Below are 26,720 nucleotides of genomic sequence, written 5' to 3' on the forward strand. Positions count from 1 at the left end.
AAAAGCCACATAAATCCTTGAGTTCTGCGGACATAATATCATAGGATCTTAAAGGCGATCATAAAGTTTTGGGATTAGAGGAATTTTTTAGCCAAAAGATAGGGTTATTCCGAAAATATCTTCCTAAAACGACAAGAACAAATGAACACGTGCTCTAAAATGTGCAGGCAAAATAAGTAAGAGAGTAGCTCCAAATAAGCATGTCTTGTGTGCGGAACTAAAATCTTGCTTTCAATCTAAAACGGGGCTTAAAAGTGGATGATTAGAGAGAATATTACAATATTTGGCCAAAGAAAAAGAAAAGAAAAAAGAAAAGGGATGTTTCGATTTCACACCCCATATTACGCACTTATTATGATTTATGTCCCTGTCTATATCTTTCTAAATTTCATATTACATTTACATTTCAAAACTCGTGCATGGATACTGTTCTAGATATTTTTCGATCGGTATAAATTAAAAGCGTATCGATTTAATATATAATAATACATTTTTATCGTTCGTTAGTAGATCTGAAGGGTTGTTTCGGGGAAAAGGAAAAAGTGGAATCCATGTGTCCCGGAGGATTCACCGTTCACGGGATTCGGCCGATCCAAAAAGATGCCGACTCTTTCCAGTCCCAAACGTCACGCTCTCACTTCTCCACTCTAATCTCTGACTCCATTTTGCGGAGAGAAATAAATAGAAGCGTACCCAATTCCCACTCTATTCGCCACTCCTATCTCAGCTCCCACCTTCTGGGTTTGCTTCTTCTCGATCGAGAAAAGAAAGGTCTGATTTTTATTTTTTATTTTTTTGTACTCCTCCTCGTGCTCGGTTTCTTGATTTGGCTCGGTTGGCTTCCTGTGATTACTACACCTTTGTCGGTTTTCGAGATGAAGGAGGAAGTGAAACTTACTTTGGTGCCAATTTTTGCGGAAAAGTAATAGTCATATTGGGAGAGTTGAATGCTCTTGTTGGGACGTCGGATGCATTGCAGTTTATTGTTGGTAGATTTTTAGATGGATGTGTGGATATGGGAAGTTCGTCGTAGAAATTCATAATCCCGATTTCCCAGTTTTCCATTTTCTTAGAGTTATGATGTAAAGAATGACCAAGGAGAAGTTTTCTCGAGTAGATTCTTTTTTCTTTGTTAAATTAATTCTTCAACAAAAAGAGAACGTCTTGTTCTTTTATGTAGTTTTCAAGATGTGTTGTGTGCACTAGACTGAAGCATGGAATACTACCAAGAAGATCATGCGTTCCCCTTGGAGTTTCACTATATCTTTGGCTAAATTCAACTATTTTAGATAATCTTGGTGTTCCGAGAAGCATTTCGTTTCTGTATAAACTGTGATACAAGTTATGCTATATGCCTTCAAAATACTTGCTTTAACTTTTACATTTCAAAATTTGTTATCTTTTAGGTTGTTTGGCTGAGAAAGAATGGTGAAGTTGGGCTCATTATCTGGAAAGAAGTCCTTGAGTTCAGTGACTTTGAACTTCAAATTACCATACTATACCCAGTGGGGCCAAAGCCTGGTCCTCTCTGGCTCAGAACCAGTGCTCGGATCTTGGAATGTGAAGCAGGGCATAGCTTTGAGTCCAGTTCATCAAGGAGATGAGCTCATCTGGTGTGGAAGAGTTGCTGTCTCACTTGGTTTTGAATGTGAGTATAGTTACTATTTGGTGGATGATCATAGAAATATTTTGAGATGGGAAACAGTGAAGAAACGAAAGCTAGTACTACCTGAAGGAATTCAGGAAGGCGACGTAGTGGAAATACATGACTTGTGGCAGGTGTTAATTACTTGCAGATTACCTGTTTATTTACTTTTTATTCTAGCATTTAGAAGTTTTTTTTTTTCAATTTTCCTGCTTCAACAATTTGCATCTAAATGTTGTTAATAGAATTTGAATTTTATAATCTAATTATGTCTCCAGTGGTACTTGTCTCTACGTTTTCTCTTTTTTGACTATATGGTAACAGTGTCAAAGTATCATGTAGAACAAATGGTGAACAATATTTGTTTCAAGTACTTGGAAGTAACTTCTAATAGAAGGATGACAACAGCTAAAATGAAAATCTAAGACTTTAATTTGATGTTCAATCACAAATCAATGACCTCATCCTTGCAGAATTTGGAGTGAAACAAATAAAGTAGGAGACATGCTAAAGGAATCCTGGAGCAAAATTTCATGATGGTTAAACTTTCATTAAAATGGAACTTATATATTTAAGTATCTTAGATGTTGAAGGAGCGCACTAAATTTACATTATATTGTTATTTGAGTTTGACATTCTCTTATGATAACCAGACAAGATGTTGTATGTAGTATGTAAACATGCCCAAATACTAAGTATCTTAACTTTACAAGGAATCATATGTAACATGCCTATTACAAAATACAAAATCATAACCAGATAGGCTGTCTCTCAAGTATGTCGTCATCCATCAATCTAAGGAGAAACATTCTGTCTCAGCCTTTTAGCTTCTTCTTTTTCAAGAAATATTTGCTAGGACCATTTACTCTTTCTGTGCAATATATAATTTAAGTCCATGCAATGCCCAAATCTAACATCATGAAGTTACATTCTTTACTCTTTATAAAGAAAGGACTTGACTGTCACGCTGCATGTAACGTGCATGCAATTACAAATGGCAAACTCACCCATGGACTAGTAAAATAAAGCAGTGGAAAGATATAAAATCTGGTGCAGAATTTGTTAAGGAACTGGAGAAAATGGAGTCATTGATAAATTTGAGCTGATTATTCGTGAATTTAATGTTCAATTACCAGACAATTGTTGGTCTGATATCTTATAATTTGTTATTTATTCTGGATCTTCTCCTATTCTTAAATTCATGTTTGATCTGAATTCAGAATGCCTCAGAAGCTCTTTTTCTTCGAAGTGCATTCCAAAATGTCATCTTTAGTGGAACTGAACAATTGGAAGGACAAAAGGATCCTACAACCCAACATGAAAACTTAAGTCAGCAAGGTAATTTTCATGTAATTCGTTTGGCACCAGTCAAAGATTTAAGTAGTTGATAATTACCATTTTTAGTTTAACGTGACTTGAGCTCTTGAACTTGAATTGAACAGATATCGTTGTTGTTCAGTTTATGATTAGCTGTCCAAGATCAGAAGCTGGATCAAAAGTAAGCCTAGTGTATATAATTTGTTTATTTCTTCTTCTTATCTACCTAAGGCAAAGGTTCTTAGCCATTCCTCATTTGACTGTACTTTCTGATACACTATGAAAACTATATGAATGTGCCCAATGCATGGACATGATATAGAGATGTGTGAAATGAAATTTTTTCAGGTTTTTGTTACCGGTAGTGTTTCCCAATTAGGACAATGGAGGGTTCAAGATGGACTACCACTAAGCTATGCTGGAGAATCCATTTGGAAGGCAGATTGTCTGTTGAAGAAAGATGATTTCCCAATAAAATATCCTTTTTCCCCTTGACACATCTGTGAAAGCTTAGTTTTGTTTGATGCTTCGGCACTTGTTTCTTTGAATTTCTGGTTTGTCTTTATCCTTAACGTTTGTCCCACATACAAATATGGCCAAATTACCAAAGGGAAACAAACTACTTTGGAAGTTGGCCCTTACAGGGAGCTAGTTGTTGACATTGCATCAAACGATCGACCAAAATACGTTATCTTGTCTGATGGTGCCTTTCGGGTAAGCATGCAGTCAAAATTTCACCATCTTAAAATGTGCTCCAAAATGGATTTACTGATGCAATAGACGGATATCATAACATTTGGCCCATATAATCTTCTACCTTTGGCAGGAAATCCCATGGAGAGGTGCAGGCGTTGCTATACCAATGTTCTCTGTTAGGTCAAATGATGACCTTGGTGTTGGAGAATTCCTTGACCTAAAGCTACTTGTTGACTGGGCAGTTAATTCAGGCTTTCATCTTGTTCAGCTCCTTCCAGTTAATGATACTTCAGTTCATGGAATGTGGTGGGATTCATATCCATACAGGTTGGTTTCCTTCTTAGAACTTTTAGAATATGCGTTAATGAATGTTTTATGACTAGTGTAATTCATGAACTTCTCCACTTAGATGTTATCAAAAAGTTGCACAATCTTGTTAGCCTATCAAATGTAATAAAGGAAATTTCTCTTATTTACAGCTCTCTCTCTGTATTTGCATTGCATCCCTTATACCTGAGAGTACGAGCTCTTTCAGAAAATATTCCAGAAGATATTAAGGTTCCATTATTGAACTTCACAAACTTGATTATTTCATTACTTATTTATCACCATATTTTTTTAGACAACATAGTTAAAGTTTGTAATCATTTCACTTTGTACATAATTGCAGCAAGAAATCTTAAGGGCAAAGGAACTGCTAGATAAAAAGGTATGCTTTATAGTGTAATTATGATAATATATTTGCTTGTCTAAGTTGATTTCTTCATCTCTTTTCTTTCTAGATTCCTTGTTATCAAGAGTATTTTGGTTCTGTATAGAATGATCAATTTGTGTTCCAAAATTATCATTGATGCTTTTGTTTTCTCCATAAATCCTTACTGAGTCATGCCAATAGCTAAACATAATCTAGATAAGTTAGATGGTACTGATAATCAGAGTATGACCTGTCCAAAAATTTATGTAGAATCTAGATTTTGCTTCACCAAGTATCAACCATATCTCTTGTTGCGTCTTCCCATGAAGTAGTTTATAGCCATAAGATAACAAGTTGCCCAAATCCTTATGCTATTAAGTAATAGACTAACAATGTATGTCACAATTTTAAGACCCCCAACCCTCCCCACCCCCCATGTACCCTTATACACCTTACATGGATAGATAAAAAGATAAATCAAAAGAGATAGACTGTGCAGGATGTGCAACTCATCTACACTGCATGAAAATATATAATAGAAAACAAGGATTAAATAGGGGTTGGCGAGGTTTGGACTCCATCACCTTTAGAAAAGCTAGTATTGGTACTATGTTGGATAACTTGTTGACTCAAAAGCTGAATTTATTAAGGAGCGAACCAACCTTATATTGATAACTTTAGACCTTGTTTGATTTGAGGTTAAGCTCAGAACTCGATTAGTTAGTTTCATTTCTTAGTCTTAATTTTTTGAATAATAAACTTAATTAGATATGAAAAAGATAAAAATATGTTTGGTTACTGAACTAGTTTAGGGGTTTTTGAATCAGTTTAGAGGAATCCTTAAACTCAAAGCAAACAAAGCTTTAAGGTTTTACGACCAGGAAATGGTTGGTCATGTTTTTTTTATTGTTTATGTAGTTTAGGCTTATCACAGTGTGCAAGATCTACACACACTTGACTGACCAGTTACAATATTCTGAAACGAAAATTGGCTTATAATAACCGGTCTTTATATTCTTTCTCCAGCTGGTCACAAACTTCATGAGATATTTAGTGCTGTTGATTGGTTTATGGCTTAAAAGAAAACTCTCCAGAAGAAAAAGAGCCCGACAAGAAATATCTAGCATTCTGTAGCTGCAAATTTTTTTTTCATAAAATGTGAGTGCATCTGTCGATCTGTTTGTTGACCTGCCAAGCATGAGTGCTCTGCTTTTTATTTAACAGAATGCTCCTATATTTATTGTATCCAGGATGACAAATTTGAGTGAGAATGGTAGCTTGGTACAATGAGTTCAAACTCTTCAGCTACATATTATTGCACAAACCTTGAGTTAAAATAATACATTAATATTGTAGTAATGGGTATTATACCTTTCTGATAAACTGTTCTCAATATCCATTATAATTTTTCTTTTTCTTATTTTATCTAAAAAGAATTGTAGTCCATTTTCAATATATTTTCATGGTTTTATTTGGAACATTTTGTATATAGTCGTCAACTTTCATCTTGTTTAATTCAAGTTATTGTTAATGCAGGATGTCGATTATGAGGCAACAATGGCTACTAAATTGTCAATCGCAAGAAAAATATTCAATTTGGAGAAAGATGAAATACTGAATTCCAGTTCCTTCAAGGAGTTCTTCTCTGAGAATCAGGTATAGGTCTTACATAGTTTGATTTCATTTTCTCAGCACATATTTTAGCAAGCTCCCAGGAATTTCTTCATATCTGTGTCCTACTTTATGATTCATTTCTAGTAAGTAGTAACTCCCATATTGTTGTCAAATAGGATTGGCTGAAGCCATATGCAGCATTTTGCTTTCTGAGGGACTTCTTTGAGACGTCAGATCACACCCAATGGGGTCGGTTTGGTCAGTTTAGTAAAGAGAAGGTACCCTGGTTGGCTGTTGAGTCATCATGTTTACTAATTATCAACACATACTAGAAAAGTGGAACATATAGCTGTAGCTTTTATTCCCAATTCTTCTATTGGTTGTTTGTGGCATATGAGATGTGCACTTAGTTGCTAATAAATACCATTTTTCTTCTTTTAGCTTGAGAAACTTGTGTCCAATGACAGTTTGCACCATGATGTTATATGCTTTCACTACTATATACAGTTCCATCTACATGTACAGGTAAGTTATGAGGCAGACAATTATGTATTCATTTATTATCAACAATACAATCTCAAATTTTAATCTGCATATTTTTTTTATATAACTTTAGTTATCAGAAGCAGCAGCATATGCAAGAAAGAAAAAAGTTATTCTGAAAGGAGATTTACCAATAGGCGTTGACAGGAACAGTGTGGATACATGGGTTTATCCCAATTTATTCCGTATGAATACATCTACTGGAGCACCTCCTGATTATTTCGACAAAAATGGTCAAAATTGGGGCTTTCCAACATATAACTGGGAGGAAATGTCCAAGGACAATTATGCATGGTGGCGAGCTCGTTTGACACAGGTTTCCTTTTTTTCCACATAATGATTGTTTGTTACTATGAAATAAGAACCGTTAATCACTTCATAGCTTTGTTTTGTTTCTTCTACAGATGGCAAAATATTTTACAGCCTATAGAATAGATCACATCTTAGGATTCTTTAGGATCTGGGAGCTTCCTGGTCATGCATGTACTGGTTTAGTTGGAAAATTCCGCCCATCCATTGCTCTGAGTCAGGTTATATCTCATAGTCCTTATTTAACCAGCACAGCAAACAAAAGGGGGAAGCAAACCCTAACATAATTGTCAAGGGATTATACCTTTGAGATAAAAAATTTAGCAGTTAATTGTGTGACTTAATTGGTTTGTCATTTGTATTCTCAGGAGGAACTTGAGAGGGAAGGCATATGGGATTTTAATCGCTTGAGCCGTCCATATATTCGGCAGGAAATGCTACAGGTTTCCTATCCAACTATCTTTTTTCCCAATGTCAACTTTTGAACTACATTTTACTTCTTAGTCCATGGTTAGCATGTTGTTTCAAGATAGTTTACCTTATTTCAGGATAAATTTGGCTCCTTGTGGACTACTGTAGCTTCCAACTTCTTAAATGAGTATCAGAAGCTATGCTATGAGGTAATTATGTTCATTTATGACTCCTTTTCTCTGATTCAACTGGTTAGAAGAGATATGATTCTTTGATGATCTTTATTACAAGGGTTGCTTTTGTAGTTCAGCTTTTAGTCATGGTAAGCCTTCTGATAGCCTCAGTATATTATGCTAGAGAAATAGTGTAATAAAAGAACTAGCTTGATGGAGTTGATATCTCTCATGCTACTTGCATTGCTCTTCTACCCCCAAGAAAGATTGTGTCCTGTAAGTCAATAGTCTACTAACCTGAGGAATACGAGTATTAATTACGGAGCATCAAATAAAGTACAGTGCATTAGGCAACTTAATGATAGAGATAGAAGACTATTTTCCAGGTTGAGCTTGAATGTAGATTTGATCTATTACAAATCATGATCACTGGATGATCCTTGAAAAGGGCAAATTTTATAAAAGGGAAGGCAGGGAAAATACAGGTACATGGTCTTGCTGATGGCATTGTCAGTAAAGGTGTATTAGACCTGGGGTAACCTCAATTACATCTTATATGCTGGAGCTGTAGATGTGAGGTAATTGAAATCCCTGAACTACATTATAGTCTAGATTCTAGAATCGTAAGATGCTGGGGCTGTAGATGTGAGGTAATTGAAATCCCTGAACTACATTATTGTCTAGATTCTAGAATGGAAGAAATGGTAGAATGTAGCAAATGCAACAGTAAATTAAATCAACAAATAAGAATGCAGAAGCACACAAGATGTCATGTATGAGAAAGCCAAAGTAACTCAACTTTAGGAACAAGGATACCCTATTAGAGTTAAGGAGTCTGCAGGCTGATATATATATCTGATGTCTATTAGAAAATCATGTTACCGACAAAGTCAACTCAATATTTAAGTGTCTAGATAGGCTGATATTTTTTTCTTTTTGTTTCTTCCACTCTCTCTCCTTCATTGCAGTAGTATTAAGTAAATACTTTTTTTTAGTTTTTAGGCTTCATATGTAAGTAATTATTATTTTTCTCATTTTTCTGCATTTTAAAAAATATTTAGAATTTTATTTAATTAAGAATAATCCAATCAGATCTGAGCGGCCGATTTAGCTAATACAGCCGATATATATTGTTTTCTAGGGAGGCCAAGCCTGATCTCTATTCTGATTTTTCGAACCTTGTTTAAAAAGGATTACTTCTTGGGGACGCTAGAATTGGTCAAATAGCATGGTGAAAGGATATGGAAATTCTCAAGTAATTCATAGTAAATGACTTTGAATAGCTTTGAAACCTAACTTGCCAAATTGACCCACAACAAATAATCTCTAAGATTATTGGAGAGAAAAGAAGCATGAAAAGGATCGATATTTCTATGTGGGTCATTGTAATATCTACACATGTTGGACAAATGTCTCCGCTAATGCTTGCTGAAGTAAGGGGCCTTCTCCATTGGAAAATATTAGATGTTTCTTCTTCTTGTTAGCTTCCTTGAGTCAAACATCTTGATATAGGACAAGTAGCTCCGATACCAAACTGATGTAGGACAGATTTAGGGAAGGGATGGTTTCAAAAAAAAAAGTATATAGATTTTAACAGTAAAAAACAACAAATACGTTAGAACAACAAGAAAATAACACAAGGGAAAAGGTTTCAGAACTGAATCTTGTAAAAAAAAAAGATGTTTGTATGGATACCTTACTGTATGAACTGCCACAGTAATGAAGCCCCAAAAGATATGTTTTCTTGATTTTATGTAGTTAAAAAAAACAGAAATAGAGAAGATATTGGTAGAAAAGGAAAATAAATGAGATTAAAGTAGAGAAAGGTAACTTAGAATCACTCCAGTAGGTTTGGCATCACACCATTCTACACTTCATGCGAAGGAAGAAAAAGAGAATGTCTCCTTATTCATATGCAACAAAATCATACCCATCTTTACGAAAGATCTTTGTCCCATTTTTTATTAAGGGATTAAGAAACTTCAAACAAACTCAAATTCCTATTTGGATTAGTTCAAAAGAATCTTACCCATGTAGATAATCTAACAAGATACTATACTCAAAATATCTTAAATTAATCTTAAAATAGACCCAAATACAAAAGAACAAAAATACATAAACAAATAGTCAAATAAATAATGAAAATTGAAAATAAGCCATCGAAATTTAATCCTACTAGACTTTACTTGATAAAGACGTTCAAAGACAAACTCTTAACTCTTCTGGTCTGGAATACATCCTTGGTCTCTATGCTCTTGCATCACACCTTAGCATGGCCCTGTTGGAGGATGGAACATAAATCCATTTAAGATGGATAGAAATGATGTTGGACGACAAGGTAGGGAGAAAGGAGGAAGGGTTGCACGAAGGAATTGCTAGTTGAAGAAAGTGGGCAGATGATCTGAAGTGTGGAAATAATAGAAAAAAGATGTTTTGTAAGGAGACAGTCATTAGGTAAAGGGAAAATCGGGACAAGGAGAGGCTTATAAATATTATTTGAAGTCATTATACTATCAAATGTAGTCTTATACAAGGATGGCCTTGTCTTCCGGCATGGGGTGTGTCGAAGCAGTATTGGCATGTAGCATGCGGGGGCACGGCACCCCTCTTGCCACCTAGCAACTATCAGCGGCTGCGAAGATCTCCCTCAGGTGGTCAAAGAGTGGCTGGAGTAGGTGTTTGTAGCTTGCGGAGGGTTGGAGGAGATGATGGTGAAAAGGATCAAGAAGGTGGTAATGATGTCGAGTGAGAGGAGGAAGATGATCTGCCTAAGCGGATTGTTTCCTAAGTTAGACCCCCCTAAGTGGATCTAACTTAAAGTAGCAGATAATCCACTAATTTATTAGATCCTCTTTGAGGATCCTAACTTAGATCCACTTGGATCGTTAATCTGCTACTGTTAATTCATCTTCTCCACCATGGCAACTACGACAGAGAAGGCTTTCAACTGAGTTAAGCCCCCAACCCCTCTCTCTTTCTCTCCATCTCCCTTTTACTCCCACTCCCAAGCCTCTTTGCCTTCTTTTCTTCTTCTTTTTTTGTTAATTTTTACGTCAGCATAATGCAATGGCACGACACGTGCTCTGTTGAACAGCGATGTTCTGCATACCTAATTTAGTTTGTCACAGAGATCTGAAATTAAGACCAACCAATGTGTCTATTTACTTACCAAATGTTCTGACTGCTAAATTTGTGGTATAACTATCACTTGGTCCTGCTTTGGTACTTCATAGTAAATTTTTTTGAGCTCTCTAACCTTTTCTCTTTTTAATTTGAAATATATAGTTCAAGGAGGAGTGCAACACAGAGAAAAAGATTACGGCCAAACTGAAAACCAGTTCTGGGAAGTCATTGTGGTCGGAAAAAGAAAATGAGATACGTAGTGGTCTTTTTGATCTTCTGCAGGTAAGTTGCTAATATGGAAAAAGTTGAAACTTATAATTTGCAGTCATAACGGCTGTTTACTATCCAGTCATTTTCCAAGAACTTCTGCAAGTAACATGCTTGTGACAGAAATCAGTTATTTTCATATATGTGCAGAATATAGTTCTTATAAGAGATCCAGAAGACTCTAGAAAATTCTATCCTCGCTTCAATCTTGAAGATACATCAAGTTTCAGAGATTTAGATGAACAGAGGTACTTGCAGAATGTTTCATAACTCAAATTTCCAGTCTTATACAAGAATCAATATCCAAAGCACTGTCCTTCTGATCAATATTCTCTGTTATGTTGACTAAGTTAAATCTTTATGGAAACTTGTTTAGGTCACTTTTTATAGATTTTCCTGACTAGATATTTTCTTTGCTTGGATTGTACAATTACTAGTGATCTTTAGATCTTTTGAATATCGCTGATATCTCTATGAAATAGTAAATTTGTTTGTTCCTGATTTTTCTTGATACAGCAAAAATGTTCTCAAAAGATTATACTATGATTACTACTTCAGCCGGCAAGAAAATCTATGGCGTCAAAATGCATTGAAAACTCTGCCAGCTTTGTTGAACTCATCAGATATGTTGGCGTGTGGAGAAGATCTTGGACTTATTCCTTCTTGTGTTCATCCTGTACATATCCTTTCTGCTGCAGGTCAATACAAGTATATCCTGTTAACTACTTGACCACTGATTATGTTCCTACAATTTTCTATTCAGGTTATGCAGGAACTGGGGTTAATTGGATTACGTATCCAAAGAATGCCGAGTGAGGCAAACTTAGAATTTGGCATTCCATCTCTGTACAGCTATATGACGGTGAGCTCTTCACAAGATCTAACCCCAAAGTTCATTCTAATTCTACCTTAAGACCGTTGAGAATATTAATACACTTTAAGCAAAGTCAGAAGGGAAAGTAAAGATAGAAATTAGAAAGGAATGTTTTTATCGGAAGAAAATAAACCTTCACTTAGAATGTTCGTTTGAAGTATACATTCAATACATGTTAAATACTCGTTGTCTGTACTATGGGAAATCTAGCTTCGTCCATGCATTTTTCTAATGGATAATTTGATGTATGACGATGATACAGTTCTGATACCAAACAGATGTAGGATGGGTATAGGAGAACAAAGAATTCAAGGTAAAGGATCAAAGATAGGAGAAACAAATATACAGTTAAATAAAAAAACTGGAAATAGACTAGAAAAAAATAGAAAATAATAAAAGGGAAAGAACACTATCAGGTCTCAAATCTGATCAAAGAGAAGGTTTGTACGGTTTGCTACAGTGTCCGACAGTACAGTTGCTACATTAGTGTCACCTTATATATATATATATATATATATATATATATTCTGGTTTTCTGCAGTGAAAGGAAAAAATAGAAACAGCAATATAGGGCTTGAAATCTAGGTTTGGAGTCTAAGATGATTGCATATTTGCATGGAGGCTACTTTGAGAAAAGACGTTCGCAACAGACAGCAAAGAGAAAGAAGAAAAAGAAGAAAGACAAAAATAATAGATTAGGGGAAAAGGATACCAGACTCACTTTGGCGTATCACACCTAAGGGTTTGGTGTCACACCAGTCTATGTCACTTCAAATAATTGACAACAATGAGAAAATAACCCAAATAACTTAATCCATCTATGCTGAACTCAGTAAGGACATTTAAAAACCAACTACCAACTCTCTAATTTAGAATATGTTCCTTTATGCTGCTGCATCATAATCTTTTTTTGGGCTTTACATCTCTGCATAAATTATAGAGTAACTGAAAAGGAAATAATTGATGTGTTGGGAATTCAACCATGTAATAGCGCAACATATTTGAAAATTGAATAGGATGATCCTTCATTATGAATGGTATCTTTGTAGCTCGTTAGATAACTATCTTCTCTGTATCGAATGTGGAATGTTTGTTTGGGTCTGAGACTGGTTGATACAATGCATTTATGTGTTGTATAAATAATTAACATTTTAATAATTTAAGAACAACTAAAAGAGAGTGGTTTCCAATACAATTTCAGGTTTGTGCCCCATCATGTCATGACTGCTCCCCCCTGCGTGCTTGGTGGGAGGAAGATGAGGGTAGAAGGGACCGTTTCTTTAAAACAGTGGTTGGTTGCAACGATGAGCCCCCTTCTCATTGCACACCAGATGTGGCATACTTCATTCTTCAACAACACTTTCAAGCGCCATCAATGTGGGCAATCTTTCCACTTCAGGTATTACATCCTAAATTAGATGCTGCACTTAAGCTCAACCATTTTAGCAAATCACACTGAGAGTTTCTTCCTTTTTAGGATTTGTTGGCATTGAAAGAAGAATACACTACTCGGCCAGCAGTAGAGGAAACGATCAATGATCCCACAAACCCAAAGCATTATTGGAGATTTCGTAAGTATTTTTTCCATTTATAAATATTAGAACATAAATTTCTTGATGGAAGATGATTCCTTAACTTACTAGAGTAAGTTATCCAAATCGTCATCATTGGCTGTCTGACCTTTCCAACAATATGGCTTGATCGGAGCACTTACATATGAACTTACAAACTGACGTATCTATCTTGTACTTTTTAGCATCATAATTCCGTAATTATAAGTCTACTACCACACTTACACCTTTATGCTCTTATGGTGCAGGTGTACATGTGTCTTTGGAGTCTTTGCTGGACGATAAGGACCTCGAAGCAACAATTAAAGATCTTGTGAGTAGTAGTGGGAGGTCATATCCAGGGTGTGACGGTGCAGACTTGTTGAAGAAGCAAGTGGTAGAGGAGCAAGAAAAGCTATCTAAGGTTCATTTAAATGGTAACTCATAGAAAGAACAACGTTTTATCCTGTATACTCATCTCGTTTACTATTCTGCATAACCTCCTACCCACACGCTGCTCAAATTTTGTTATTTCTGCTCTTTATATTTGAGCTTTATATTGTATTAGTTTAAATAGCATATCAATCAATAAGTAATTCGAGTCGCACACTCAAGATGTCTTCAATAAAGATGCTACTAGGTTTCTGTGAATCCCTAATTTTTCTTTATATTTTTCGCATTTAAAATAGTTGGGACTAAAGGTTTAGTGGTGTTGTTGTTGATGACGATGGATTAGAGTAACATGACATTCATGTGTATAATTTTTGGTATCCTTTCATAAGGTGTCCAGATTAAACAAACAAGTCACTAAGTGATTACACCCACATATGATTCTGAAACTATCTGATGTGCAAATAATCCAGTTTTTACTAGATAATTAGTTAGGTGCTTAATGGTTTGATCTTTAGGTTATGTAAGCTCGTTTCCAAGTCCTTTGTGCGATACTTCTTGTTATCACCTCACCTTGATGAGAAAGATCAAACTATTTATCTCAGTATCAAACTACACCACTGACGTAGTGCAAGGAGTAGAGAGTTGAGGCAAGGGGAGAAAAAAGTGACCAAGCTCATTGGATCATCTAAAATGCATTTTGAAGTAGAGAGTTGATATTATGATTCACTATCACTTAAACCCTCTGAAGGACAAAAGCATATAATTTATCTCCTATATTATCTGAAGTATTACAATCTTATCCCTTTATAGGGGTGCTATTTTGTTTTCAATAGTATGAATCATGAAGTGTAATTTAGCCTTCCATATATGATAATTTGTCCACAAGACAAAAGAAGGTTATGGCATGCAATGCCAAAAGGAAAAAAAGAAAAGAGAAGAAAATCCAAAGTAGAGCTACAATTTGGGGCCATGGAAGCAGCATGTGACGCACTCATCAAAATTTTGGTTAAAATTGAAGTGTCATGGCAATTCAAGGGCATCAGCAATACAGTAGCAAAGCCTGACTTAAAAATTATGACATTTAGGTCAAATTTAAGATTATTCACTACTGGACAAGCTTTAGGCTTATCGACTGATGCATCGATAAGAGCAAATGACGACCTCTTTGATCTTAGCCAATTCTTTCTAAAATCTAGAAAAGATATTTCTTTCCTATATAAAGGCTTGAACCCACTAATTATATTTTATCTAAAATTTAAGTATATAAAAAAAGTGAAACTTCATTGAGATGACTTTTCTTTGAGTGTTAAGGAAGACTTTATTTATTTCTTATTTCTGTATTGACTTTAGTTCGAGACTTATTTTATTTTGCGAAGAAATTGTAGTACCACGCAGACTTGTTAAAACACTAAAAAATGTTAAGTCGGTGACAAGCAGCATACTAGTGTCAAATAAGCTCTTAAATTGTAGTTGCTCATTTATTAAGCAAATCAAAACTTGAGCTCCAATTGGAGGTCGCCTGATAAACGAGCAAGGGTCCAGTCTGCCTCAAATTAGCTGGTAGAAATAAACATTCATTATATACATCTATAAGGCACAACTATTTCACATAGTTGGTAGCAGTTGGTAGATAATTTCTCTGAATTCTTGACCGTTGGAAGTTAAGAGTACTAGCCAGCTTACTTCAAGCTCAGGCAAACACAAGCTTCGCCCCAATAGTTTCATGTCAAGCTTGAGCCTTCTTAGCTCCTCCGATCTAAACTCGTTATATTCTACTTAAGCAACTTAGGTAAACCCTCATCAATGTCCCCTGTATTAGTGGTAGCCTCGTGCACTGGGATGCCCTCTTAGCTAGGAGTAAAAGAATATGGATGTACTGCATTATAACCTACCAAAATTCGTTGCAAGAGCATGAGCCTTGTTTAAAATGGTGGAATCTAACTCGATCACGAACCACAATTTCCCGGTTGTAGATCTTTGATATCAGCTTCGCAACATTATGGCAATCTGCACAAAACCGGAGATTCTTCACAACCCTAAGAGTAGATCCTGGAGGGGTGCTGATGAGGCCGAAACTGATAGCCAACTTCTCACTGTGATGCCCAAGTGCTTGTTCCTTCTCTTCCTCATCTATGTCATACAGAACATCCGCAGTCTCTGCATTATATCCTTCTTGATCCATCCTTTTCCTCATCTCTAACAACTTTGCAGAGATCTCCTCATAGTTTGGATGGGATTTGTCACCCGAAATGAACTCGTGAATCACATTGCCAATCTCGATTGAGCTGCAGCCAGGCGTCTTCCTTATCCCATTGTCCTTCATGATCTTCCTAATCTTCTCTACTTCCTTCCATCTCCCAACTGAGGCATAGAGATTTGATTGAAGCACGTAGTCCCCGCTTCCATGTGCTTCCATCTCTGAGACAACTCGCTCAGCCAATTCGACGTTCTTGTGAAGTCTACAGCCACCGAGCAAAGCCCTCCAAACAACAATGTCAGGCTTGATCGGCATTGCTTTTATAAGTTCTTCAGCTTCCTTTAGATGCCCGCAGCGGCCAAGCAAATCTACCATGCATGCATAATGCTCTACTATTAGTTCGACACCATACTTCTTTGTGGTGAAGTAAAAATGTCTCCTTCCTTCATCTATGAATCCACCATGGCTACAAGCTAAGAGGACACCAACAAAAGTAACTTCGTCAGGTCTAACCATGCTTTCCAGTTGCATTTCGCTAAACACGTCCAAAGCTTTTGATGAGTGGCCATTCATGGCTAAACCATTGATCATCGCATTCCAAGTACATGTGTTCTTCTCCCTTAAGGCCCCAAAAACGTCCAAAGCAAACTCCACAGCTCCGCACTTGGAGTACATGTCAACAAGAGCTGAACCAAGAAATGGGTCCAATTGGAACTTCTTCTTGCTTATCAAAACATGGATCCACTTCCCCGCATCCAAAGCCCCAACACTGGCGCAAGCTGATAGGACACTAGCAATCGTCACCCGATTTGGCATTAACTTCTCCAGAAGCATCCGGCGGAATAAGTCCAAAGCAACAAGAGGATGCTGATTTCGAACATAACACGATATCACAGAATTCCAAGAAACTAAGTCCCTTTCAGGCATTTCATCAAACATATGTCTCGCTAAGGCCACATTGCCAGCACTGGAGAACATGGTAATCATCAAAGTCCATGTCACGGGACTCGGAACCGGAACCAGCTCAAACAACCGGCATGCAGAGCTGACGTCCCCCGATTCGGCATAACCATGAATCATGGAATTAAACGAGACGGTATCTCTTTGCGTCATTTCATCGAACAGCTTACGGGCAGTGAACAACCTACCGCATACGCAATAGCACCGAATGAAGCCATTCTGGATCCGTGTATGGTTAGTGAATCCAAGCTTAAAAGAGAGGGAATGGAGCTGGGTGACTTGGGCAATGGAGTTGGAATTGGAGGAAGCCTTGAGAAGGGATTGGAAGGTGAATTCATTGAGGGATGGGCGATGGGTTTGGGTGGCGAAGAAAGCGAAGGCATGAGAAGGGGAGGAGGCGGCGGCGTAGGCTAAGATTATGGAATTAAAGATGGGGACGGGGAGGGAGGAGGAGGGTAATTGGAGGAGTTGGGCATGGATTTGTTGCAGTTGTTTGATGGTTATGGTGGAAGGAGGGTGCAAGAGAGAAGCGATGCTTTTCTTCTTCTTCTTCTTGCCTTGGAAAATTAGAGCACATGGAGAGAACTTCAACTGCATGGATGATTGTGGATGCACAAATAGATGATGGGTACTAAAGTTTGAAATCATTTTTGTTTGTTTGCTTTCTTTTTTTCAAAACATATTTCCCACTGATATTTTTTTTTGAAATATCATAATTACCACTAAAATCTTTCTAAATATTTTAGAATTATCATTATGGTTAGTTTTTGACAAAAATTCTTAATAGTTTGTTAAAATTAATAAATATATGCATGTGACTAAAATACTATTATTTGTTATAATTTAGATTGTAAAGTACTTATCGTTGATCTTTTTTTTTTTTTCCTTTTAATAAATGCTGAGCACATGAACCACACTATCATGGAGCATGCATGAACGTCGATGTATCCCTAATTAATAGATTACCCTTATTTTCATTAGATGGAGCACTACTATATATGATGTATAGATTGACAAATAGGTAAAACTATTACATGTGAGAACTTTTGGTTGCATATCATATACTCATACTAATAAGTTGGATGCCAAGTCTAAAGTAATGCATTTTCATTGGGTACGAGCAAAATGATTTCGAGTATTGCTTCTGAGATAAAGAAACTAGAATAATTATTAGATACAAAAATATAATATTCAATGAAAATATGATGTAAAAAGACGGATTTGAAAAAGAAGCAAAACAACAAAGAATATGTATAGTTGAGGAGATAATCGGAAGAGATTCTCAAGAGTTGAGAGAAATAGGGCAAAACTAGAACTAGAATCTGAAACCCCCGATTGCTCTTTGGAGATCTACCCTAACTATCAAACCTCCTATCCACTATATTATTTGTTGTTGATTGATAGTGGTGAGCCACAATATTTTGAAGAAGCTCTGTAGATTGTATTTAACACTTATTGGCAAAGAGTTATGGATGAGGTGATAGACTTGTTGATGTTGAATTAGATCTGAGATTTGGTATGTCTATTTGTAGGCAAGAAAGCTCTTCACAATAAGTGGGTCTATAGATTGAAAGAATAACATTGTTAGGTTTTTAGTGTTGGCAAATATTTACAGAATATTCTTAGTATTTTTATCCATGTAATGAGTATATCTACAAGTGTTGACAAAATTCGGTTTGAAGATTTTTGAATTTTAAAGCAAATAAGTTATGGAGTTTGAAGTGCTTTTGAACACACACTGTTAATCGTGTGAAGATATAGAAGTATGTTCTTAGTAAGACATATTTTTGGTTGTTAGAATGCACTTGAAACTCAAGTTAGGTTGTTTGAATGAGGTCGCGAATCTTATAAAATATGGGATTCCGTGAGACTTGATTTGACATTAGTTTTATAAGGTATATAAGGGTTAGGATATTGTAACCCTATAGGACAACGATTATTATTTTGAGAAGTTTTTGAAGAAATTATGTTTTTCACTGACGGAGGTTTTGTTCATCTTCTATATTGAAAGGATTCGTCTTAAGTGTCACCAAGATGAAAGATCAATTTGAGGGTTACTAAGATTGAATATCAATCACGGAATGTAGTGAATCTCGGGGTCCAACAATGAAAACTAAATCAGATAAAGTCATGGGAATCGACGGGTTGTCCATAAATCAATCTTATAACCTGCTATAATTTATTAGTGATTGGCTTGATCTGAGTTTGGATTCGTTGTTTCTTACCCATTTGAGGTTTTTTCATGTAAAAATCTTGGTATTCATTTTGCTTGATTCATTGATTATTATTCTGCATTTTATTTACTTAAGCAAAGGGTCGAGAATCATGCCTAGAGTTTAGATATACATATATCTATACTTTTTTAATTGGTATCATAGTAGACCCTCCTATCTTAGAGAGAGATATGCTAGATATGGATTTTCACAAGGATGAACAATCCTTGATAACTTTCTATTCTTGATGGAGCAAATTATGGCTATCAGAAGACTAGGATGAGAGCTTTTATGAAGTCAATAGATAAATGTGTTTGGCTTACCGTAATAAACGGTTGGAGTACACATATGCACTTGATAGATAATGAGCTTGTTAAAAAACCTATTAAGTTTTGGGAAAAGTCAGACCATGAGAAAGTTGGTTAGAATAGCAAGACTATAAATGCTATTTTTAGTTGTGTTTCATCGAAAAATTTGAAAAAATATCTACATGTGAGATTGTTAGAAATGCATGGGTTATCTTAGAAACCACACATAAGGGTACCACTATGATTAAGCTCTCGAAGCTTCAAAGATTGACCACAAATTTTGGAACTCTTTTCATATAAGAGAATGAAACTTTTGATTAGTTTTATGCAAAACTCAATGACATAGTGAATTCTACTTTCAACTTGGAGAGAGATTCCATAATATAGAGTGCTTGAAAAGTTTCAAGCTAAAGTCGTTGTCATAGAAAAAAGTAAAGATACTAACACCATAAAAGTTCAGCAATTGGTAGGAAATTTACAAATTTTTAAATCCACTTTCTCTAAACCTAAAAAGTTGAAAAAATAACATTAATTACTATTAGAGATGACCTAAATGAGTTGGATGAAGAAAGTGAAATAAATTATGAGATTATGACAATGTTTGTAAAATAAATAACTAAATTTTTCAATAAGCCTAACAAGTTAATTTCCTAGTGAGAAGTTTGAGAAGAATAACAATTTTGAGAAAGAAAAAATTTAGTGAGTATAAATTTTAGGTTATGAATGTTTTAGTTTTGGTCATATTTTAAAGAAATGCCCTAATCGGCTTAAGAGGAAAGGAAAAGCTACGAATGTCTCTTAGGATGTCTCTAATGAATCATATGATGATGATTTCAAGAAAGAACAGCAGAACTATATAACTTTTATTGTCTTTCTCTTTCTCTCTCATTGACTTGGCTTTCGTTTCTGATAGTACAGATGAGCAAGAATTATTACCACCTAAAGATGAAGACGACTCAGAGATACAAAAAGCGTATAATAAACTATATCTAGAGCCCTTCCAATTCAAGAAAACCAATATACTTCTTACATGACTCAAGACAATTAAAGTGAAAAAAACTAAATACGAGGGTAAGTACAAAGAAGAACTCAAGCGTGTCAAAATTTTTACACAACAATTGAAAGAACTTAAAGAGAAATCAAAGATTGTTGAGATTGAACAAGAATGTTCGTTGAAGAAAGTGACATTTCTTAAAAAGAAGAATAAATTGGATGAAATTCTTGAGGCCCAAATATTTGGAAATGATAGGTATGGACTTAGATATTTTGGTAATTCCAATAATAGGAAGAATATTTTTGTGTCTATAGACTTTCAAAAGGGAGAGAACGGGAAGCCACTATTTGAAGCACTAAACCAAACTCGGATGAACTTTTTTAAGTTAAATTCGAACCCTTATTGAGTCTTCAAAGGGTAAAATGGTAAATTCCAATCACACTCCTCAAAACATGGTATGAAGACGAAGATTTATATCTACTTGTTATTAATCTGGCATTTTAGGACATATTAGACCTCATTGTAAATATTTGCAAAAATCTATGAATGCATTAATTTTTGGTGTAAAAATAAAATCTATTCTGGGTTAAGAAAAGTGATATTAAATTGCTATAACGTACATATTACTTTAAAAGTCTTGAATTTAAGCATGTGCTATTTAAATAGTGGTTGTTCAAGGCATATGTCAGGTGACAAATTTATATTTTCTAAACTTGAAGATTATGAAGGGGGGCTTGTGATATTTAGCGATGGAAATTCAACTAAGGTAACCGGAACTCTCGGTGTGCCTACTTTGAAAAATATTCTGTATGTTGGAAGGTTTGTAAGCAAATCTTTTGAGTATCAATTAATTTTGTGACGTTAACTTTAAGATAAAATTTTCTAAAAAATGATTATCTTATCCTAGATCACAAAGGTAATATTATATGCTATGGATTAGGACTTGATAAAAAGCTACTTTGGGAATTATAAATTTATGGCACCATTGACTTGGATATGTGAACCACAAAGAACTATACACTTTGTTAAAATATAAGGTTATAAGAGATATACTTAAGATCAAGAAGAAGCTAAAGAATGGTGCAGTCCATGTCAAATTGGGAAACATATAAGAATTCTAAATTTTGATTTTATTAGTTTATATTTTTGAATTAGGCCTTATTTCAAGCTTCTTTTTTTCTTTGACTGTCAAGGAGCTGTTCCCAGCTATGTATTAGTTAGCTGTCGACACGTAAGCCGCGTCGACAGCGATAAGTTTACAAAATTCTGCGGGTGTGTGGCTTAGCCGCTCGAAAAAGCTAGAGCCGGAAGCCACGCTTGCCTTAGCAGCTGCCCAGTCAGCAACTTTGTTTACTTCTCTACCTACGTGAGTAAGCCTTACTTCCAGACATTCCTTCGTGAGGTCGACGCACTCCTGCACTAGGTTCCTAACGCGCCAAGGGCAGTGCTCTATTCTCTGCATGCATCTGATGGCCTCTAGGCAATCTGTTTCAATCTCCAACCTGTAGTCTCTTCCAGCTGCCTTTAGTCCCAATCTGATGGCCTATAGCTTAGTTTGTAAGGCCGAGCTCCCTGGACAAGGCTCCCATACCGCCTGGACGAGCTCCCCGGTTGCACCACGGAAGACGGCTGCTGCACCTCCTTGGCAGGCGCCCGCCCTGAGCGCGCCGTCGGTGTTTACCTTGATCCACCCTAGCTGTGGTGGTTCCCACTCTTTCTGCTACTCACTCCTTTCTATTTCTTGTCTTTGGTCTTTTGCTTGTGCTCCTCCGCTAACGCTACTGCTCTTCTCACTACTATTGTCTCCGGCATCTTCTTCTCACCAAAAACAGCTTCATTCCTACTTTTCCAAAGGGACCACAGTGAGCAGGCTATAATCCCTTTGGTCTTTAGGTCTTCCTCCTTGCTTGAACTCCACTCTCTCATAATCCATTCCTGATCTATCCTTGCGGTCTCCACCCCTTCTCTGGTTCGCAAAATCTCCCACACCTCCCGGCTGTATCTGCACATAAACATGAGGTGGTCGACCGTCTCTCGGAACAGCCCGCACATTGCACACCCTTCCTCTAATCCAATATGAATGTACTGAAGATAAGCTCGCATTGGGAGCCTGCCCCACAAGAGTTTCCAACAAAAAGTTCTGATCCTCGGAGCTACCGGTAGCCTCCAGAGAATCCTCCACCCTTCCCATTGGTGCTCACTCTACGGTTGTAGAGAGTGGTAGATAGCTTTAACAAATGGAGTTCCCCTTGGGTGCGGCCACCAGATCCACCTGTCCTCACTGGTGGCGGTACCCATGGGGAAGGTTGATATCTCATACGCCATATCCGAGCCCGCCTCCCTACAAAGCCTCTCGGTGGTCCAGCGCTGGTTGTTGGTGATGTCTGCCACCCTCAGGTTTTCGTCCATTAGAGCACTTGCAAGCTCCCTCGGCTGTCTGCTCCACGGGACCTCCTGCATCCATGGATCGTAGGCTGCTCTCGTGCTCCTGCCATTCCCAATCAACACTCTATAGCCCATCCTTAATTGCTTGGCGGTTGGGTTAGAGCACGCCACACCCATGATGCATTTGTTATCTTCTTTGATTCCCACGGTGCAAGCTCCCGTACTTGGCCTGCATTAGTCGAACCCATAGGGCCTGCTCCTTGTTTAACATCTTGAAGACCAACTTGCCTAGGTGGGCTGTTCTTGCATCTTTGAGACGTCGAACCCCGAGGCCGCCCTGCTGCTTGGCGGTGGTGACCTGTTCCCAGTCATCAGGTGTAAACCGTGGCCAGCACTATTTTCCCAAAGGAATGCCCGAGCTTTTTTGGTCATCTACTCCAGCACCGCGTCCGGCAACCAAGTGCTGCCCAGCCAATATGCCGGGATCGTCAGCAGAGTTGCGTTAATCGGGGTTAGTTTGCCGGCTTGTGACAGTAGCTTCCTTTTCCAGCCGACAAGCCTCTTGTCGATGCGTTCCACCAGAACCTTATGCTCTTTCACCTTCACTCTCCTCCCCGAGATAAGCACCCCGAGGTATCTGAAAGGCATGGCTGCCACCTTCAACCCAAGCTTCACGCTGAGTTGTTTACCCTCTTCTGCCCCGATCCTAGTTGGCAGATATAGTTCCGACTTGCTATAATTAACTCTTTGATTGGTGATTTTCTCATAATGATTAAGGCAGTCTAGAATACTCTGAGCATTATCAGTAGATGCCTCTGTCATTAGTAGTAGATCATCTGCCATACAACAGTGAGACAACTGTACATCTCCAACCCTATAACCTTGCAGCAGCCCTTGGTCCACCTTCTCGTTTATGATCCTCGTCAGAACTTGCGTGACTATGATGAAGAGATAGGGTGAGAGTGGATCACCTTGCCGCAGACTGCTGTGTGGCGTAATCCAGTTTGTCGGGCTCCCGTTTATCAGCAAAGCAAAACGAGGGGACGCGATGCACGCCTGCACCCAGTTACACCACTGCGGAGGGAAACCCATCCGCTGCAGCGATCCTACCACCGCCTGCCAGCTAACCCGGCCATACGCCTTTTCCATGTCCATCTTGATCATCATGATAGGCTTCTCTCCTTTATCTGCAGCCATGGAGTGAGCCACCTCTTGAGCCGCCAGCGTGTTATCATCTATACATCTTCCGGCAACGAAGGCCGCCTGCTCCGGTCCTATGAGTTTGGGCAACATCGTCTTTAAGCGGTTGACCATGACCTTTGCAATGACTTATACATGACGTTGCACAGAGCAATGGGTCTATAGTCCGCCACCCTCGTTGGGTGCTCTTTCTTGGGTATGAGTGTTATGAAGGTTTCCCCCCATGATCTCGGCATAGACGAGAAGGTGAAAAAGTGGCCAACTGCCTAGCAGAGGCTGCCACCGATGGTGTCCCAGTATTTGGTATAGACTTCCGCTTGCATCCCGTCCAGTCCAGGAGCCTTGCCCCGCGGGAGACTCCACACCGCCTCTTTGATTTCCTCCCGCGTAACAGGCCTCTCCTGCGCGATCGCTTCTTCGACCGAGATACACGGTAGCGTGGGCAACTCGTTTCTCCCATCACCCTGATCTTCCACGGCACCCCGAGGGCTTTGGTAGAAGGAGGTGAAAATTTGGCACACTTCGGCGGGTTCCTGCACCCATCTCTCAGCGTCATCCATTATACCTGATATCGTGAAAATTTGGCACACTTCGGCGGGTTTCAAGCTTGATTCAAGCCTAAATCGAGCTTAATTTAATTCAAGCTTGATTAGGCTCAAAATTTGATTTGAATTAATTAAGGCTTGAAAATGTTTATTAATCGGCTCGTTTAGGCTCAAGGTCAAAATTAGCTCATGAATTAAAATGATTTCAATTCAAGCTTGATTACACATATAGACTCGAATTAATTTCAATTCAAGCTTGATCAGAGCTAGGCTCGATCAAGCTCGGCTTAGTTACACCCTCTAATAAGGGGTGAGCCCCGGTTACCTGGACATGACTTAACCACGGTGGAGTTACCTAAAGGGTGCATAAAGTCGATGATCTAATGCGACGCAACAAGTGGAATGAGGATCTTGTTAGATCTACTTTTACGCTAGAAGTTGCTAAGTCTATCTTAAACATGTTTCTGAGGGCTAGTGCAGCTATGGACGATGATAGGTTGGTCTGAATGCTAGGCAAGAATGGCCTATGCTCTACAAAATCAGCTCGTAACATTATTTTTAACGAAGATTGGAGTAGCTCCTCGTCCAAGGAGGCTAGCAATAAGATTTGGAAGTGCAACGGGGGTAATTCCACGAGTACAAACCTCATTTTGGCGTTATGTGGCGGATACTCTACTGGTTTGTTCCTCCCTTAATCAGAGACTGCCTATGATCGATCCTACTTTCTCGATGTGTCACGAGGCACTAGAGATAGCTGCCTATCTACTACTAAGGTGTAGTTTGATGGTGGGGTGGGTATTAATCTAATAAAATTCCCCAACACTAAAGGCTTAGATAAAGCCATCTATTTGAAGCACTGCAATAGTGCCCTATTATGGGAGGTGCACGCCCTCCTATTGGGATTAAAAGAGCTCAGTTCTCACCCTTGCTGCTCCAACTGTTGGATTTTCAGCGATTGTCTTGAGATAATTACTGCTATCAATGGGTGTGGCGGTCTAATTAACTAGTCAATAGCAAGTATAATCCAAGACTGTAGGGATTTGATAGCAGCTACATTGCTGTTAAGGTTTTAATCAACAATAGTGTAGCAAATCTCGTTGCAAGGCTAGCAGCAAGGTTGGTCAAAGCACTATTTGCACTAGCCAATCTGATGTACCTACCTTCTATTTAAGTTTTAAAAAAGTCTAAGGACCTTTAGTCAACAAAAAAAAAAAGTCCTACAGAAGATTCACACAAAGAAGAATTCTATAGATATATTGACCAAGGTAGTTCCATTTAAGAAGTTGATGTCATCTTTGGCTTCTCTTAGTCTTTGTGAGTGAAGACGAAGTTGAGATCCCTATCAAAGTTGAGATTCCTGCATATTGAAGACTGACTCACATCCTCATATTATCAGTGGAGTCAGATTAGTCTCCAAGTAGGAGATTGTTATGAAGCAAAGTCCTAACTAGATTTGGCCTTATTCGAAGTTATTAAGTCCTAATTAGACTTGGCCTTATCGAAGTTTTTGAGTTAATTCCTAAAGGCTTTAGGAATATTTAAGAATCCTATTTATTTAGATTCTTACTTAGAGACTTTCATATTGATGTTATTTTCTTTTGTAAATTGTCCTTAGGAAAAAGAAGATTTGGCTTATGTGGTTCTAATCTTAATTAGGATTTTCACATCTCCCTTCTATGAGAGTCTATAGTACGAGGGGAGACTAGGGGGTTCAATACAACTGATAAGACATAATTTAATACCACAAGAGTTCATGAGCAATCTAAGAGATGGCTGGAGGTGCAAATATAGAGTGGTGAGTCTTATAGAGAGGAGAGAAATTATGAGTTCTTAGATTGTATTGAGAGTGATATCTCCTTTATATTTTCTCTTCTTATATTAATATAGTAAAATCAGCAGAATCTGTACAGACGTAGCCCATATTAGCTAAACTATGAAAAAAATCTCGTCTCTTGTGTGATTATTTTTGTCACATTCCATTTGCCTAGACTCCCGTGCTATTCCCAACATCTATTTGTTTTTACTCATCTTGTAGAATGTCCTACTCATCACCTGTATCTGAAATATTTACATTACAAAGGACTGGTAACACTACTCTAATAATAATCTAAGATTAACTTGACCATATAAAAAATATTAACAAAAATATTTGTAGGTTAAAGTTTGAACATATCCAAGGATTTGAGTCATTTGTGATGCAAATGAAGATAATTGACTACTTTTCTAGCGATATATCAACTCTACGGGTTAAGCAACACTCTTTAACAATAAAGAATAAAACTAAACTTAATGACTTCATAAACCATAGG

The 26,720-nt window shown here is 37.4% G+C and overlaps 2 protein-coding genes across 2 annotated transcripts; one reads left to right on the forward strand and one right to left on the reverse strand.

Moving 5' to 3' along the window:
- Positions 1–481: 481 nt before the first annotated feature.
- On the forward strand, positions 482–13,867 carry LOC140790272 (4-alpha-glucanotransferase DPE2). The gene is made up of 23 exons (XM_073140266.1): positions 482–771; positions 1,407–1,779; positions 2,866–2,983; positions 3,088–3,143; positions 3,311–3,438; positions 3,547–3,676; positions 3,789–3,985; positions 4,138–4,216; positions 4,329–4,367; positions 5,889–6,008; positions 6,143–6,244; positions 6,408–6,491; positions 6,583–6,825; positions 6,914–7,039; positions 7,187–7,261; positions 7,367–7,438; positions 10,688–10,807; positions 10,943–11,040; positions 11,309–11,468; positions 11,556–11,654; positions 12,868–13,065; positions 13,144–13,237; positions 13,486–13,867. The coding sequence occupies exons 2-23, from the start codon at positions 1,426–1,428 to the stop codon at positions 13,662–13,664; spliced, it is 2,871 nt and encodes a 956-aa protein (XP_072996367.1). The 5' UTR covers positions 482–771; positions 1,407–1,425; the 3' UTR covers positions 13,665–13,867.
- A 1,265-nt stretch (positions 13,868–15,132) lies between these two features.
- Positions 15,133–17,551, reverse strand: LOC140791300 (pentatricopeptide repeat-containing protein At5g48910-like). Its single transcript, XM_073141807.1, has one exon. It carries the CDS (start codon positions 17,412–17,414, stop codon positions 15,498–15,500), a length of 1,917 nt encoding a protein of 638 aa, XP_072997908.1. The 5' UTR covers positions 17,415–17,551; the 3' UTR covers positions 15,133–15,497.
- Positions 17,552–26,720: the final 9,169 nt, after the last annotated feature.

This window comes from Typha latifolia, chromosome 6 (assembly GCF_019914945.1).
Source record: "Typha latifolia isolate L0001 chromosome 6, TyphaL0001v2, whole genome shotgun sequence".
Lineage (NCBI taxonomy): Eukaryota > Viridiplantae > Streptophyta > Magnoliopsida > Poales > Typhaceae > Typha > Typha latifolia.